This window comes from Perognathus longimembris, chromosome 4 (genome assembly GCF_023159225.1).
Source record: "Perognathus longimembris pacificus isolate PPM17 chromosome 4, ASM2315922v1, whole genome shotgun sequence".
Classification (NCBI taxonomy): Eukaryota; Metazoa; Chordata; class Mammalia; order Rodentia; family Heteromyidae; genus Perognathus; species Perognathus longimembris.
In genome coordinates this window covers 49,205,937-49,222,180 of record NC_063164.1, presented here as the reverse complement: position 1 = coordinate 49,222,180, position 16,244 = coordinate 49,205,937, and the positions used below count along the sequence as shown (strand labels likewise).

Here is a 16,244-nt window from a genome sequence, read left to right as displayed (position 1 = left end):
CATTCAACTATGGGCTATGAGGTAATTTCAGTTTCTTTCACATTTATCTGGATTGGGCTGGGAATATGGCCCAGTGGCAAGAGTGCTTGCCTTGTACACATGAAGCCCTGGGTTCGATTCCCCAGCACCACTTTTATATAGAAAACGGCCAGAAGTGGTACTGTGGCTCAAGTGGTAAAGTGCTAGCCTTGAGCAAAAAGAAGCCAGGGACAGTGCTCAGGCCCTGAGTCCAAGGTCCAGGACTGGCCAAAAAAAAAGAGAGAGAGAGAGAGAGAGAGAAAGAAATCACATTTATCAGGATTCTTAAAAGTTTTCACAAAGAAAGCAAGACCACACTAAAGCCATCAGCATAACTATGTTAATCCTAGCACAGTTTGTCATTGCTAAAATATGGAACCAACCGAGGTGCCCCTCAGTAGATGAATGGATCAAGAAAATGTGGTACATATACACAATGGAATTCTATGCCTCATAGAAGAGTGACATTGCCATTTGTAAAGAAATGGAAAGACTTGGAAAAAAAAATAATCATACTAAGTGAAATGAGCCAGACCCAAAGAAACATAGACTATGGTTTCTCTCAGTGGGAATAATTAATACATATCTAGGATAATCCTAGCAGATCACAATAGCTCAATAGCTCAGTACATATAAACACATAAGATGATGCTAGTTGAAATGAACTTTAAGTTATAGAAATAAGTGGTTTATCGTTGTTGTTATGTTCAGCGTACCATGTGAAAACATGCCTTTTTTTGTGTCTTTCTTCCCCATGATTTTACCCCTAATGTCACTGTACACCCTGGATATTGTATATACATGTATTGGAACTAGGGAAGGGAAGGGGAATATCAAAACGGAGAGACAATGGATAAAAAACAAACCAATGCAACAGCAATACTTACAAAACTATATGCTGTAAAATAACTGTACAATTCATGGGGAGTGGGCAGGAGGGGAATGAGGGAGGAGGAAACAAGTTGGATAAGAATGGTACACACTGATGTACGCCCTGCATTACCTATGAAACTGTAACCCCTCTGTATATCACTTTTGACAGTACATTTTTTAAATGCCAAAAAAAGTTTTCATGAATAAGTTATACTTTTATAATCAAGAAAATAAAATGAATAACAACAAATTCCATGTGTCTATTCTTAGTAAGAAGTTACTTTTTCTGAAGTCACATGCTACACAGTGAGTAGTTTTGGTACAGACCTCAAAATGGTGGTGATCATCGAAGAGTATAATGTAAGTGGAGCTGAAAAATTCCTATTGCCTAGTGAACACAGCTGAAAAGGCAAATGAAAAGGAACTGCTAAGAACTTGAGTTTAAGCCCAGTTGGGATTACACAGAAAATTCCAACCTAGTCTGGGCTATAAACATGGTGAGACCCTGTCAAAGGAAAGAAGGAAAGGAAGAGAGAGAGAGAGAGAGAGAGAGAGAGAGAGAGAGAGAGAGAGAGAGAGAGAGAGAGAGAGAGGCAAGGAGAGAGGAAGGAAGAGAGAAATAGACAATTCACAGTGCAGGGTTTAGCAGAAGCTTTTGGAGACACCTCAGGAAATTCTGAAAATTCTGACATCATCAAGAAGAGCCTCAGGCAGGTCCTTTGGTAGAGATTCAGAAGTAATCATTGCTACCATAAGTGATAATAACTCTGTACATGTCACTACTCCTAAAGTTATTCCAGTGGAATAAGATGTATAGGTAGAAGACAGCTAGCTATATTGAGGATTCTGATCCTATGTAGCCCTAAGCTAATCAATGTACTTGTAAAAGTTTAACAAGAAAAAAGGTAAATAAATTATAAAAAGTAAGTGGCGCTGTGGCTCAAGTGGTAGAATGCTAGCCTTGAGCAAAAGAAGCTCAGGAACAGTGCCTAGGACCTTAGTTCAAGCCCCAAGACTGGCCAAAAAAAGAAAAAAGAAAAAAAAAAGATTACAGGATAGAATATACACATGAACATTTTTTTTGTATAGGTATACCTGTGCCGGTGTTCTAAGATGCTATTGGAAAATAAAAAGTTACCAAAGAAATGGAGTGGATGTTGTTGCTTATGCTTACAATCCTAGCTATTCACAAGGCTGAGGATCATGGTTAAACAAGCCCAGACAGAAAAGTCTTATCTCCAGTTAACCAGCCAAAAGCCAGAAGTAGAGCTGTGATCAAATGGTAGAGTTAAGGGACAGTGCCAAGGCCCTGAGTTCATACCCCAGTATTGGCACCAACAAACAAACAAAAAATAAATACTGTTTATAAAGGTGGACTCTTCCTGAAATATGTGACTACTCACAGGATTTTTTTAACATAATAATAATAATAAACATAATAAAAATATTACAGGCTAACACTAAGTATATATAGTATACATTAACATGTTATGGTGATGTAATTGTTAAAACTTTACTTGGGATATTAATTTTCCCCATTTGTATTCTTACTACACAAATTCATTTCTAACCTTCTCGTCATTTGTAGTAGACTCTGGGTGAGGTAAAGGACTATCCTGGTGAGTTGTTTCTACAACAGAAGGTTCTTCAATTTTGCTTCTTATGATGGGTGTTGCAAGAGGGGACAAATCTAGAGGCATCTAATGTAAATAATAAAGACAATGTTAAAGTTCACAATCAGCCAATTACAATGCTTAAATTAAAGAGAGCATAAATCATAAATTATTATTACTTCTCCATCAGAAGTAACCTCTTGTTTAATTTCATGATTAACAACATACTTTTTTAATGTCATCTTCTGAAGCCTTCTTGAATTCATTCTCAAATGGACTTGCCAACTCATTAAACAAACCCACTTCTTCACAGTTTTTCAAGAATCTTGTTGGTGTTGGAGTCTGATCTGAAATAAATTTTGAGAAGTAATCATATGGACTTAAATTTAAGATTCTAAAGTATAGCTAGCTGTTCAGTCATTATTTCTTTGAAAAGATCTTTTCCTTTAAAGCAAGCAATTCTTGGTTAAATTTCTGTTCCAATATCATGAACAATATGAGTATAAAGAGGTCCTTTTGGGCCTCTTAGTCTACTCTTTCTTTCTGAATAGAGTGGCATAAATTGCATGATCTAACATGATTATAAAAATTTTAAATTATTACTATTATTTTGGGCTGGTACTAGGGCTTGAATGCAGGGCCTGGGAGCTGTCCTTAGTTTTTCACTGAAGGATGGTGCTCTACCACGTGAGCCACTGATGCACTTCCAGCTTTTTGGTGGTTATTTGAGGTAACCGTCTCATGGACTATCCTTCCTGAGCTGGCTTTGAACCATAATCCTCAGATCTTAGCCTCCTGGGTACTAAGGATTACAGGCCAGAGCCACTGGCATCTTGCTTAATTTACATTACTAAATACAGTTGTTTAAATAAATATATGTAATTTGGGGAAGTTTAAGAGCATGTATTTTTTTTAAAAAACGTGGCTCACTAGTTAGTTGTTTATAATCTAATTTGGAAGTAAGCTTAATATACAACACAACCTTTAGTAGATATATTAAGACAGTAAAGGGAAGAAAAATTAAAACATGAACCATAAAAACAAAACATTCCTTTTTTTTTTTTTCTTTTGCCAGTCCTGGGGCTTGAACTCGGGGCCTGAGCACTGTCCTTGGTTTCTTTTGCTCAAAGCTAGCACTCTGCCACTTGAGCCAAAGCGCCACTTCTGGCTTTTTCTATATACGTGGTGCTGAGGAATCAAACCCAGGGCGGGCTTCGTGTATACCAGATGAGCACTTTACCATTAGGCCATATTCACAGCCCAAAACATTCTTTACTATTATCTACTGAAGTTGTCTATTTTAGTCTATAAGATTACTCAGGAGAATTTATAAGTCACAAAATAATGATGTGAATAATTTATTTTAAAAGAATGCCAACTGAACTAAGACCTAAAGTATTAAAAATATTCTTGAAATGTCATGTATATTAATACATATATTCACATATTATTTACAGAACAATCACCAATTGAAGCCCATGTTGAAAGGAAAACAGCAAATTTACAAGTTTTGATCATTTAGTCAATATTTTCAAGGCTTCTTGTTCATATTTAATGTTAGTAGTACATTAAAATTTTGGTTGCATTTTATACATTTTAGGAAATCAATTTTAGAGGTTATATCAGTAATCTAGTCTTAACTAAATAAAAAGTACTCTATTAAGATTTCTTATTTAAGATAAAATACCTATTTGTTAAGTATAGAGTTCCTAGTGAATATAAGTTTTTTCTTTGCCTCCGTATTTAATAGTAATACCCAGAGTAATCACGTTTTTTGAATAATTACTTATTTATTGTTAAAGTGATGTACAGAGGGTTACAGTTTCATACGTAAGGCAGTGGGTATACTTCTTGTACAATTTGTTACCTCCTCCCGAGTAATCATATTTTACTATATTTTTGTTATACTATAGTGGTATACTATAAGAGTATACTACAATACTATTATAATAAAAATACTATACTAAGTACACTATATAGTATTATAATTATATAAAACATGTTTATATTAAAATGATACATCTGTCATACATATTAGACATAATTTTGGCCTGTTTGTCTTGTCTCAGATACTATTAGTAATATCAGAATTACTGTAGGGATTCTACTGTTGTAACTTTACCTATTAATCTTTAACACATGCTCTATTTTTGGTCCCTAACTCCCAATGATCTCTAAAATCAGACTGTAAGGATCTCATGGTTATGTTATGTTATGATATGTTACATTATGTAATGGGAGAGAAAAGCCTTAAAAATAAAATTCACAAGCAAAAAATATTTTTATTGATATTTATCAAAATTATCAAACTTGAGAAGTCAATGTAAGTGTAAGTTTCAACATGCAGAATGCATGATTACTGATTATCAAATATATCCTACAAACATACATTTTATTTACACAGCATATACTATTCATCTCAATATATGTTAGTAAAAGATGCTCAAGTGCTGTTAGAATGTATTTTGTTTTTATACTGTAACTTAAATGTAGTTAAGGTCAGAAAGTTATTTCCAGGAACCCAATTAAAAAAATTTTTTTAAGTTAAAAGGTTACAAAGAAAAAAAAGAAAGTTTACAGAGAAAATGCTTTAAGAAAGTAAGTATGTAGGAAACAAGGACTTTCATGCCTAAGAGGAATACTTTAATGCTGGGGAGAGTAAGTTTCCCAGGTCTGTTACTTTGTTTTGTTTTAGTGCTTAATATCTGATTTACAATACTGCACAGATATGAATACTTCACTCTTCTCTCATTTATTTGCAGAACTGAAGACATGGTGAAAGTTCCCCTACATAACTGTAAATTACCAACTTTTTATTACTTCCAATTCCTTTATTACAAAAATTTCAACACTGAAACTATAGGAAGAACCATCTAAAACTGACTTACTGTCTACCCAAAGGACTGCATATGACAATTTGATCTTTATAATGAGCAATTATATAAAATAGTATTCAGGTATAATTCCAGAATTGCAAATAGCATAACCTATGTTTTACAAAACAATCTACAGAGTTATGCTTTATAATACGTAAATCTGTAGTTAGGTGGACACAGATTTAAATTTTACATAAAATAATATAAAGCATTCTTTTTATAATACTTAGAAAATATGTAAGTATACAAAATGATACCTAATATATATACTTACATATACATAGTTGTATGTATATGTATATAAATACAAGACAGCTAAACAATAAGGAATGACAAATCAATGCATGAATTAGGTTTCCTTTTTCACGTTTATGGAAAAATAATCATCTGCTTCTCATGATATGGTATGGTCATCGAGTCAACACACACACACAAAAACCCACTGACTCAATTGAGACCTCTTTTAAAATGAAAACTCTTTTTCTATACTTTTTACATATATATTATTAATTGCTCTATCTCTAACAGAAAAAGCTCAATCATTTTCTGTTTACAAAGCCATATAGTCAGCTGAGGAAACATTAAATACATTACTTCAGTTCTCACTTAAGTATAAAATCTATAGATGCTATGAATGTTCCAAGAGTTCTAATTAACTTACATAAAACTGGCATTGAAATCTGTATTTGAAAAGCACACAAAAAATTAAAATGGTCAGAAGGAAACATGGAAATGTGATGGGTAATGTTGCCAACATTTACTGTAAATGATGTCACTGGAATATCACCAGACTATAATATTTATGAAGAATACACAAAAATTGTGCACATAGCAGGTGAAATATGTATATAAGCTATTAATAAAAGCATATACTAACCAGCCACAATGACACTGTCATTACGTGCTGGACCAAATTTCAGTGTCATCTCATGTTTATGTTTATGGACAGCCAAATGATCCTCGTTGGTAAAACGCTGTGGCAAAAAGTTTTAAAATATAGTTAAGATTTTCAACTTAATCAAATAATAAAATGATAAGGAAATTCATTTCCACAACATGTAAAACCACCATCAACAGTGAAATAGCAGTTTGAACACTATAAAAGTCTACCGTTGGTATAAACACACTAGATTTCAAGTAAATCAGAGGCCCAGTACCAAAGAATAAGTAATACTAATATATTACTTAAAATCTCATAACTTAGTAGGAAATAAAGCCTGAGATAAGGAAACTTCATGTAAACTTTATATGGGTAATAAAAATGGACTTTAAAAAATATCAGAGTAAAAAATATATACTCCATGGTGCAATAACTTTTGAAGAAAGTACTATTTTTTACCTAGACTTAAGGTTACTTACCACTTTTTTTTTTTTTTGCCAGTCCTGGGTCTTGAACTCAGGGCCTGAGCATTGTCTCTGGCTTCCTTTTTTTTTTTTGACAAAGTGTTGTGCAAAAGGGGTACAGTTACATAATAAGGCAGTGAGTACATTTCTTGTGATATCTTACACCCTCCTTTTTCTTACCCTTCCCTTTTCTTTCCCTTCTGACTTTTTTTTTTTTTTTGGCCAGTCCTGGGCCTTGGACTTGGCCTGAGCACTGTCCCTGGCCTCTTCCCGCTCAAGGCTAGCACTCTGCCACTTGAGCCACAGCGCCACTTCTGGCCGTTTTCTGTATATGTGGTGCTGGGGAATCGAACCTAGGGCCTCGTGTATCCGAGGCAGGCACTCTTGCCACTAGGCTATATCCCCAGCCCCTTCTGACTTCTTTTTGATCAAGGCTATCACTCTACCACTTGAGCCACAGTGCCACTTCTGGCTTTTTCTATGTACGTGGTGCTGAGGAATCAAACCCAGGTTTTTTTTTTTTTTTTTTTTTGGCCAGTCCTGGGCCTTGGACTCAGGGCCTGAGCACTGTCCCTGGCTTCTTCCCGCTCAAGGCTAGCACTCTGCCACTTGAGCCACAGCGCCGCTTCTGGCCGTTTTCTGTATATGTGGTGCTGGGGAATCGAACCTAGGGCCTCGTGTATCCGAGGCAGGCACTCTTGCCACGAGGCTATATCCCCAGCCCAAACCCAGGGTTTTCATGTATGCGAGGTAAGCACTCTGCCACTAGGTCATATTCCCAGCCCTGCTTCTTATATTTTATATTAAAATGTTTAAGGTATGTTTTACATTCCAAAATAAAAATATCTTAAGGTAAGATTCACTTACATTCCAAAGAATCTTACAATGTGGTGTTTCCACTGAAGGCAATCATTAAATGTAAGTAAATAAATTCATTTTGGTATAGATTACATATTTTAAAATTTGCAAAGTTGACAAATTAGTAGATAAGAAGAACTTCAAAAAAGTTCTAGGATTAAACTATACTAGTATCCTCTCTGTTTGGATTTTGACCACAGATATTCAAAACAAATAGCAACAGGGGCTGGTGGTATAACTCAGTAGTAGAATGTTTGCTGAGTGAGCACAATGTCTTATGCCTTGAACAACGAAACTACCTGTATCTGGGTGCTGCTGACTCATACATTTAATTCTAGATACTCAGGAGGCTGAGATCTATGGATCAAGGTTTGAAGGCAACCCCTGGCAAGGAAAGTCAAAGAGACTCTTATCTGCAATTAACCACAAAAAGCTGGATGTAGAGCTATAGCTCAAAATGGTAGAGGGCTAGCCTTGAGTAAAAGAGCTCAGGGGCAGGATCCAAGCCCAAAGTTCAAGCCTCAGTACCAATACACACACACACACACACACACACACACACACACACACACCCGTGGTATAAGAATATTTACTCTATACAAAACATAAAAATAATACCAACCACCATCCTAAATGAAAAGAAATGGCTAAAAGGACTATAATAAATATCTAGGATCATATAAATACTAAGAAAGAATGAAAGCAAGTATACATTCTTATACAGGATTCATAGATCAAATTTACATAAATGTTCTTTTTTTAAAAAGGAATTGATTATCAATTCCCCAGCACCACATAAACAGAAAATGGCCAGAAGTGGCACTGTGGCTCAAGTGGCAGAGTGCTAGCCTTGAGCAAGAAGAAGCCAGGGACAGTGCTCAGGCCCTGAGTCCAAGCCCCAGGACTGGCCAAAAAAAAAAAAAAAAGGAATTGATTATATTGCTTATATGTGAAAGATAAAATATATTCAAATTGGCCCTTTATATAGGTGGATTTGATCTTGATTATCAACTGAAAAAAATCTGCTTACTTTTAATAAGAAACTTAAAAAGTAAGGATGAATCTGGTTAATTATAGTCACTAGGGATAGTTATACACACAATATGTGTTTGTTTTTCAACAAATACTAATAAAGCGACTAAGAACATGCTAAAATAGATTTTTTAACAGAATATACATGAAATGCTTCTTGCTTAAAAAATTAACAGGTTCATTAAACAAGCATGTTTTATAAAAAATTATTATTAGTAATATCAACATATTAAATTCATACAATTTCTTTCTTTTAGGCAATGAAAAGCTAAAGCAAACCCAAAAGCAACCCCAAAGCAAAACACAGAAAGATATGCAGAAAAACAAGACCTTATATAACCAAGAAAAAAAAAAAGGAAAGACAGTGAAGATTTACAAGTAACATATCTCACTTAAAAGGTTAAAAAGGAAGAATAACCTGACAGATGGGTTCAAAGTTAATTAGTTGTTTCCATAATAAATTAATGTAAGCATTAAAGTAAGCCTAGATAGTTGAGAAATCTGTCTGCAAACTTCTGCTACTCTTACCAGAATTTCCTAAGAAACCATTCTGCTTTTACACCGATATCCAGATTATAATAATTATTATTTCTAGCCAGTGTATTAAATAGGAATCATTAGGTTGTCAAGCCTTTAGACCAACAGTGTATTTTACTATTTTTCAATTAGTTGAAAAATTATATTAAATATCAGGGACACACACAGTCCAAAGTCTACTGAGACTTTAGGCTAAAACTTATCTATATCACCTCTCAGAAATAGCTTGTAATGGCCAATTATTTTGCCAAAGAAATTATTTTCAATGAGAATGACATCAAATGCAAAGATATTCCCAACAAAATAGAGTAACAATATTAAATGAATCTCTTTTTTGGCGACAGTCCTTGGGGCAGCCAAAAAGCTCCATTTTCGGGCTGGGGATATGGCCTAGTGGCAAGAATGCTTGCTTTGTATACATGAAGCCCTGGGTTCAATTCCCCAGCACCACATATACAGAAAAGTGCCAGAAGTGGCGCTGTGGCGCAAGTGGCAGAGTGCTAGCCTTGAGCAAAAAAAGAAGCCAGGGACAGTGTTCAGGCCCTGAGTCCAAGGCCCATCCAGGACGGGCCAATAAATAAATAAATAAATAAATAAATAAATAAATAAATAAATAAATAAAGCTCCATTTTCAATCTTATATCCTTCTCCAGCTACTTCAGCCATTGCTGCTCCTTTAAGCTACAGCCCAAGACAGTGCTACCTTACAATGTCTCAACTTTTAGTTCTTTCCATTCTCTCTTCATCCTATTCCCTTCACAAATTATTCCTGACACTTTACTAATGTTTAACTTCTGGCACTCAATTTTCCTCACTGGCTGCTGTATCTTAACCTGTCATGCTATTATATACTAAGACTGCCCAAAAGTGTTGTTCTCATCCTTCTCTTCACTCTCAACGTTCTATTTACTATTTTAATATCAAAATAAAACTATGTAGACAGGGAGTTATTTTTGTAATATAATATTACATTTTTATTGCAAAAATAAAGAGACAGATATGAAGAGATGGAAATGGGAAGAATGAATGTCATTTTCTTTTATATTGGGGAATGTAAAATAGAATTCTAACTTTTTAATATTCTCCATATATTAAGTATTTTAAGAATTCAATCTCTTATGATACACATATACATATATAAAGTGTTCAGCAATTGGTTTATCTTCGTGTGTGTATGCGCGCGTACGCGTGCTGGTCTTGGGGCTTGACCTCAGGGCCTGGGTGCTATCCCTAAAGTTGTTTTGCTCAAGGTTAGCACTCTACCCCTTGAGCCATAGCCCACTTCTGGCTTTTTCTAAGTAGTTTATTGGAGATAAACAGTCTCATGGACTTTCCTGCCCAGGCTGTCTTCGAACCATGACCTTTCAGATCTTAGCCTCCTTTGAGTAGCTGGGATTACAGGTGTGAACCACCGGTGCCTGGCTATTTTATAATCTATTTAAGTGAAGTATTTATTTTTAATTAAAATGAATACTACTATATTAGTAAAGATTTAATCACAAGATAACAGAATCTATTCTAAATACTTTATGCAGAAAAGAATCATGTAAGAGCTTATTGAGGCCAAGTCTCCAAGAGCACCTAGAACAATATAGAAAAACTGTCAATATGCAGAAACATTCTATTAGCAGTTGTTACATTTGAATATCCCTCAAAAATCCATGTGTTAAAGGCTTGTTCTCTATGACAGTTCTATAGGAGGTGTGGAATCTTTTGAGAGATAAGAATCTTCTGAGGGCTGTTCTTTGGTCACTAGAGGTATGTCCCTAAAGGCACTGAAGGTTTCCAGTCTTTTTTCCTGTTCCCTTCACTCCTTGGCACCTAATATGAGCTGTTCCCCAACCCCTGCGGGCCACCATGATGGACTTCCCTCTATCAGGCCCAAAGTAACAGGGTAACCAATCATGCTGAAACCTCCAAACCTGTGAACTAAAATAAATCTTTCCTCTTTCTAATTTTATTATCTCAGGTATTTTGTTAAAGTGACAGGAAGGTAAATAACAGCTATAATCCCAGAATTATAGTCTTATGTGTTTATTCAATTCAAACTAGCAAAATGGAGAAATTCGGTAGTATAATCTTTTTCCCCATTTAACTCAGTACCAAATTCAAGAAACTAAAGTATGACCTTGCATATTAGAAATAACAAATTTGATTGTTGGAACCTAAAATTATACCTATAATTGTAGTTTTAAAGAAATTTAGAAATGATACATCTTTTAACTTTTCAATGTCACAGAAAAATGAACACTAACTATATTTCCAAATCAGTATTTTCTATCTTATGTCCACAGTTACTATCCTGTTTCAGCCTACATTTACGCCACTGACAGACATTAGTCTTCCTGCTTCCATTGCTTCTCAGGAATGGTTTTTCACTGCTCTGTGAAAAAAAAAAACCCACCTATACACCTTATCATAGCTTACAGAGTCCTACAGGATGGTTCTTTTTTTTTCTACTTTTCCAACTAATCTCTTGCCTTGTTCCTTATTGATCATTGTGTGTTCTAGCCACAAAGAAATAAGTGCAAGTTTTGTTCTCATGTTTTCTTTATGTCCTTGCTCAACTGTCACCTCATCAGAAAACGTATTTTGTGAGGGAGATGCTTAATGCAAAGCTAGAGTGATCAAGACAATAAGGCTCTAGCATAAGAGCTTCCAGACTGGTAAATGGAACAGAATACAAAAGCCCAGAAACATGTAAAAAACATTTGATTTTTCCAGAAAGGAAGCAAGTAAATCAATGGACAAAGAAGAATCTCTCAACTTCCATATTAGTAAAGAAAGACACACTGGGCTGGGGATATGGCCTAGTGGCAAGAGTGCCTGCCTCATATACATGAGGCCCTGGGTTCGATTCCCCAGCACCACATATACTGAAAATGGCCAGAAGTGGCGCTGTGGCTCAAGTGGCAGAGTGCTAGCCTTGAGCAAAAAGAAGCCAGGGACACTGCTCAGGCCCTGAGTCCAAGCCCCAGGACTGGCAAAAAAAAAAAAAAAAAGACACAAAAATTATTGCAAGATGATACAGAGACCTAAATGAAAAAAACAAGCTTTCAGAGAAAATCAAACATTTTTTATGTAAGCATAGGTAAAAGTTTCTTATGCAACTCACAGAATGCAAAAACTGTGAGAGAAAAAAGTCAAAGACTTTATTAAAATTAGAAACATTTGTTCATCCAAAGATATTACGATGGGAGTGGGGAGCTGATTCAAGCAACAATAGTACAAAGATTTGAAAATATACTTCACAAAAAAATTAAGTACAGGTGTGGAAGGCTCATGCCTATAATCCTAGCTAATCAGGAGGCTAAGATCTGAGTATCATGGTTTGAAGCCAGCTTATACAGTGTGGAACTTTATGTGTGACTTTAATCTCCAATTAAACACCAAAAAGCAAGAAGTGGAGTGCATATGTGTATGCACACACACTAAAAAGAGAAAGTAAACGAATGCCAATTATAAAAACACCTTTGTACAACTAAAGATAAAAATAATAAAGAAAAAAGAAATTAAGTAGACCCATACAAAGTATTTCTGTACTGTTACTAATTACATCAATAAATGAGAGGTGAGCAACAACAAAAGAAATACTGATCTCCACACATGAAGATGATAAAAATTTTAAGACTATCAACATCAACACTGACAAGGCTATGGCATAATCAAACCTCTCATAAATTAGTGATGGGAATACGAAATGACACATCTGATTTGGGAAGCATTTTGATAATTTCCTGAAAAGTTAAACATGGATCTGTCACATGATTACATCATTTCTGTACATTTCATACAAAGAATTCTTATCACTTTCTTTGTGATAAACTAAAATCTGAATGAACGGATAACTAAATGTAAAATAGTGCAATGAAAAGGAATTATCTACTGATCATATGACATGAATGATGTCCTCTGTAATCCATGTGTTAGGAACTTAATCCTGAAAGTCATGTTAATGGTATTTGAAGGAGGGGCATTAGATGGGGTTATGAGGGTAGGCTTTCTTTGATGCAGTTAGTAGCTTTATAATGGAGGAAGGAGACCCAAGTTAGCAAGCTTGCTCTGTCTTATGTGATATTCAATCCTGTGTAGGGATTTCTGCAGGATTCCCCCTATGAAGAAAACCCTTACTCAATATGGCCCCTTAACTTTGGGACTTACAGCTTCTAAAACTGTGAGCTAACTAAACTGTTTTTCTTTACAAATTACCTAGCCCCTACCCAGTCAATGTTTTCTTTCTTTCTTTTTTTGCCAATCCTGGGCCTTCTAGCACTCTGCCACTTGAGCCACAGCACCACTCTGGCCATTTTCTATATATGTGGTGCTGGGGAATTGAACCCAGGGCTTCATGTATAGGCAAGCACTCTTGCCACTAGGCCATATTCCCAGCTCCAGTCTATGTTTTCTAGTTATAGCAATAGTAAATGGACTAAGTCCATTGAGAAATAATACTATGTGGTGTGAAAGAAACCAAATGTATAATATCTAGTATTATTTCATTTACATAAAAATCTACAAAATATAAACAAATCTACTAGTCATAAAAGGCGAATCAATGACTGATAAGGGTAAAAGGAATTACAGATGAGTATGTGACAATATTGTATGTCATTTTTGACTGTGCTGAGTTTCATAAGCCTATATAAGGTGGCGATACATATATAACATAAACATTTTATATATGTATACTATTTAATGTTTTAAAACATTAAATAGTATACTATAAGAATATAGTGTAGGGTATGTCAATTATCTCACTTTGAAATATCAACTAAAATAAGAACCATGAAATATTTTAATATTTATAATTTGCATATTTAAGAACTTTATGATTTTACATGTTAAATTTACTGTTTTCTTTAGTGTGTATAGCTATTTTAAGATAATAGCAAAGATTAATGGCTGAGTGACTTATTAAAAAGTCCAATACTACTTTTCTGAAGCTGCTCCAATACATGCTCTGTATCAAAGATGTTAGACTTACAAACATTAATACATTAGTGACATACTCTTACAGGTAAATAACAGTTTTCACATGAGTTCAATAAGTAAAACAATCTTTATATTAAGATAATATATCTCTGATTTTAAAGCAGGCAATTTACCAATGATTTTCAACCATAACCAGTCAAAGTAAATACACTTTTAAATCTTAGAATCTTTTTATATCACGGTTTCCACCTTTTGGTTACAAAATAGCCTCCCTCTACTACCCTACATTAGTTTGTACTGAAGAAAAGTAACTTCTAAAAAGTTTTGTTTTGTGTGGTTCTAAGGCTTAATCTTAAAAAAATATTGTAAGAAAATCCTTTTAATTATAACATTCTGCCTTCTTTATTATAATAAGTGGAACACAGGATGATTTAAAGTAATTGATATTTTTAAAGTATCAAATATATTACCTGGCCACATCCAGGCGCAGTGCATAGAAAGGGTTTGTCATCACTCATATTCCACAGGTCCTTGTATTGCCTATAATAAAATACAAAGAGTGAAATTCTTTACATTATATGTACCGTGTAAAATACACTATACATCACAAACACTTTGAGGTAATTTCATTGTGTGGCTCAGGCTGACTGCAAACTCAGAATCTTGCTGCCTCTGCCTCTCAAGTGCTGAGATTACAGGTATATTTTATCATACCAAGCCTACAAGGGGTGTGTGTGTGTGTGTGTGTGTGTGTGTGTGTGTGTACCAAGCCTACAGTGTGTGTGTGTGTGTGTGTGTGTGTGTGTGTGTGTGTGTGTGTACATGCATGTGTGCCAGTACTGGGGCTTGAACTCTGTCCCTGGGTGCTCAAGATTAGCACTCTACCATTTGAATAACAGCACCACTTCCAGCTTTTTGGTTACTAATTGGAGATAGAGAGTTTCACAGACTTCACTGACTGGGCTAGCTTTAAACAGTGATCCTTACATCTAAGCCTTGTGAGTGGCAAATAGGCATGAAACATCATATTCAGTTTTCAATAAAATATTACAAAGACACACTAAACAGAAAACAAACCTGAAGATTGGAAATTTTAAATGTACTATAAATTTTAAATGACTATAAATAATATGACCCTCTAACTTCACAAAAAACAGTCAAGAACACATAAGTAACACAAGAGATGAAAGCCTTTACAAAGAATAAAAAGGAAATAAAAAATATTGTAACAAAAATTAATTAGACTGCATAAGACTGAAGAAACCAATGATTATGAAGATATGCAACACATTCAAAAAATGAAAAAAGTAATAGATTAGAATATGCAAGAATTGTGGGACAATGATAAGCAGTATACCATGCATAATGGGAATATCAGAAGAAAATATTTTAAGAAATAGTGGATGTGAGAATTTCTCAAAAATACTGAAAAGTATTACATCACAGAATCTGAAAGCTCAGAGAATAAACATTATAAATACCCAAATCCCTCTCATTCTCTCATGTATTTTTGTCTCTCTCTGACACATATATATATCCCAGGTTGATCTGTAATTCCTGATCCTCCTGCCTCATCTTCCTTATTGATTACCAGCATGTGTCAGTACGACTAGCACACACATATTCTGTGTCAGTTTGTTCTCTAGGAATTTGTCCATTAATAGAAAAATGTATTTGCAAGGGAGGAGGCAACAAGTCTGATTAGAAATGTACACGGGCTGGGGATATAGCCTAGTGGCAAGAGTGCCTGCCTCGGATACACGAGGCCCTAGGTTCGATTCCCCAGCACCACATATACAGAAAACGGCCAGAAGCGGCGCTGTGGCTCAAGTGGCAGAGTGCTAGCCTTGAGCGGGAAGAAGCCAGGGACAGTGCTCAGGCCCTGAGTCCAAGGCCCAGGACTGGCCAAAAAAAAAAAAAAAGAAATGTACTCACTGCCTTACATATGAAACTGTAACCCCTGTGTACATCACTCTGACAATAAATTAATTAATAAAAAAGAAAATGTATTTGCAGTAGTATTTGTCAACTAATAAATTATAGCATATTCCCTTTAAAATATTGGCTAATCAACTCTTTAGAACAATGTTTCACAAAGCATTTTCTATAGAGATATTGGTAGTTATTACAAAAAAGATTATCTGTGTTCATGGAAAATGCT

At 34.9% G+C, this 16,244-nt stretch overlaps 1 protein-coding gene across 1 annotated transcript in view; it reads right to left on the bottom strand.

Moving 5' to 3' along the window:
- Atf2 (activating transcription factor 2) overlaps positions 1-16,244 on the bottom strand; it is an 80,028-nt gene that overhangs the window by 44,604 nt on the left and 19,180 nt on the right. Inside the window, 4 exon segments of the mRNA XM_048345211.1 lie at positions 2,463-2,591; positions 2,733-2,851; positions 6,258-6,354; positions 14,554-14,623. Of these exon segments, the coding sequence (XP_048201168.1) occupies positions 2,463-2,591; positions 2,733-2,851; positions 6,258-6,354; positions 14,554-14,623 (415 nt within the window).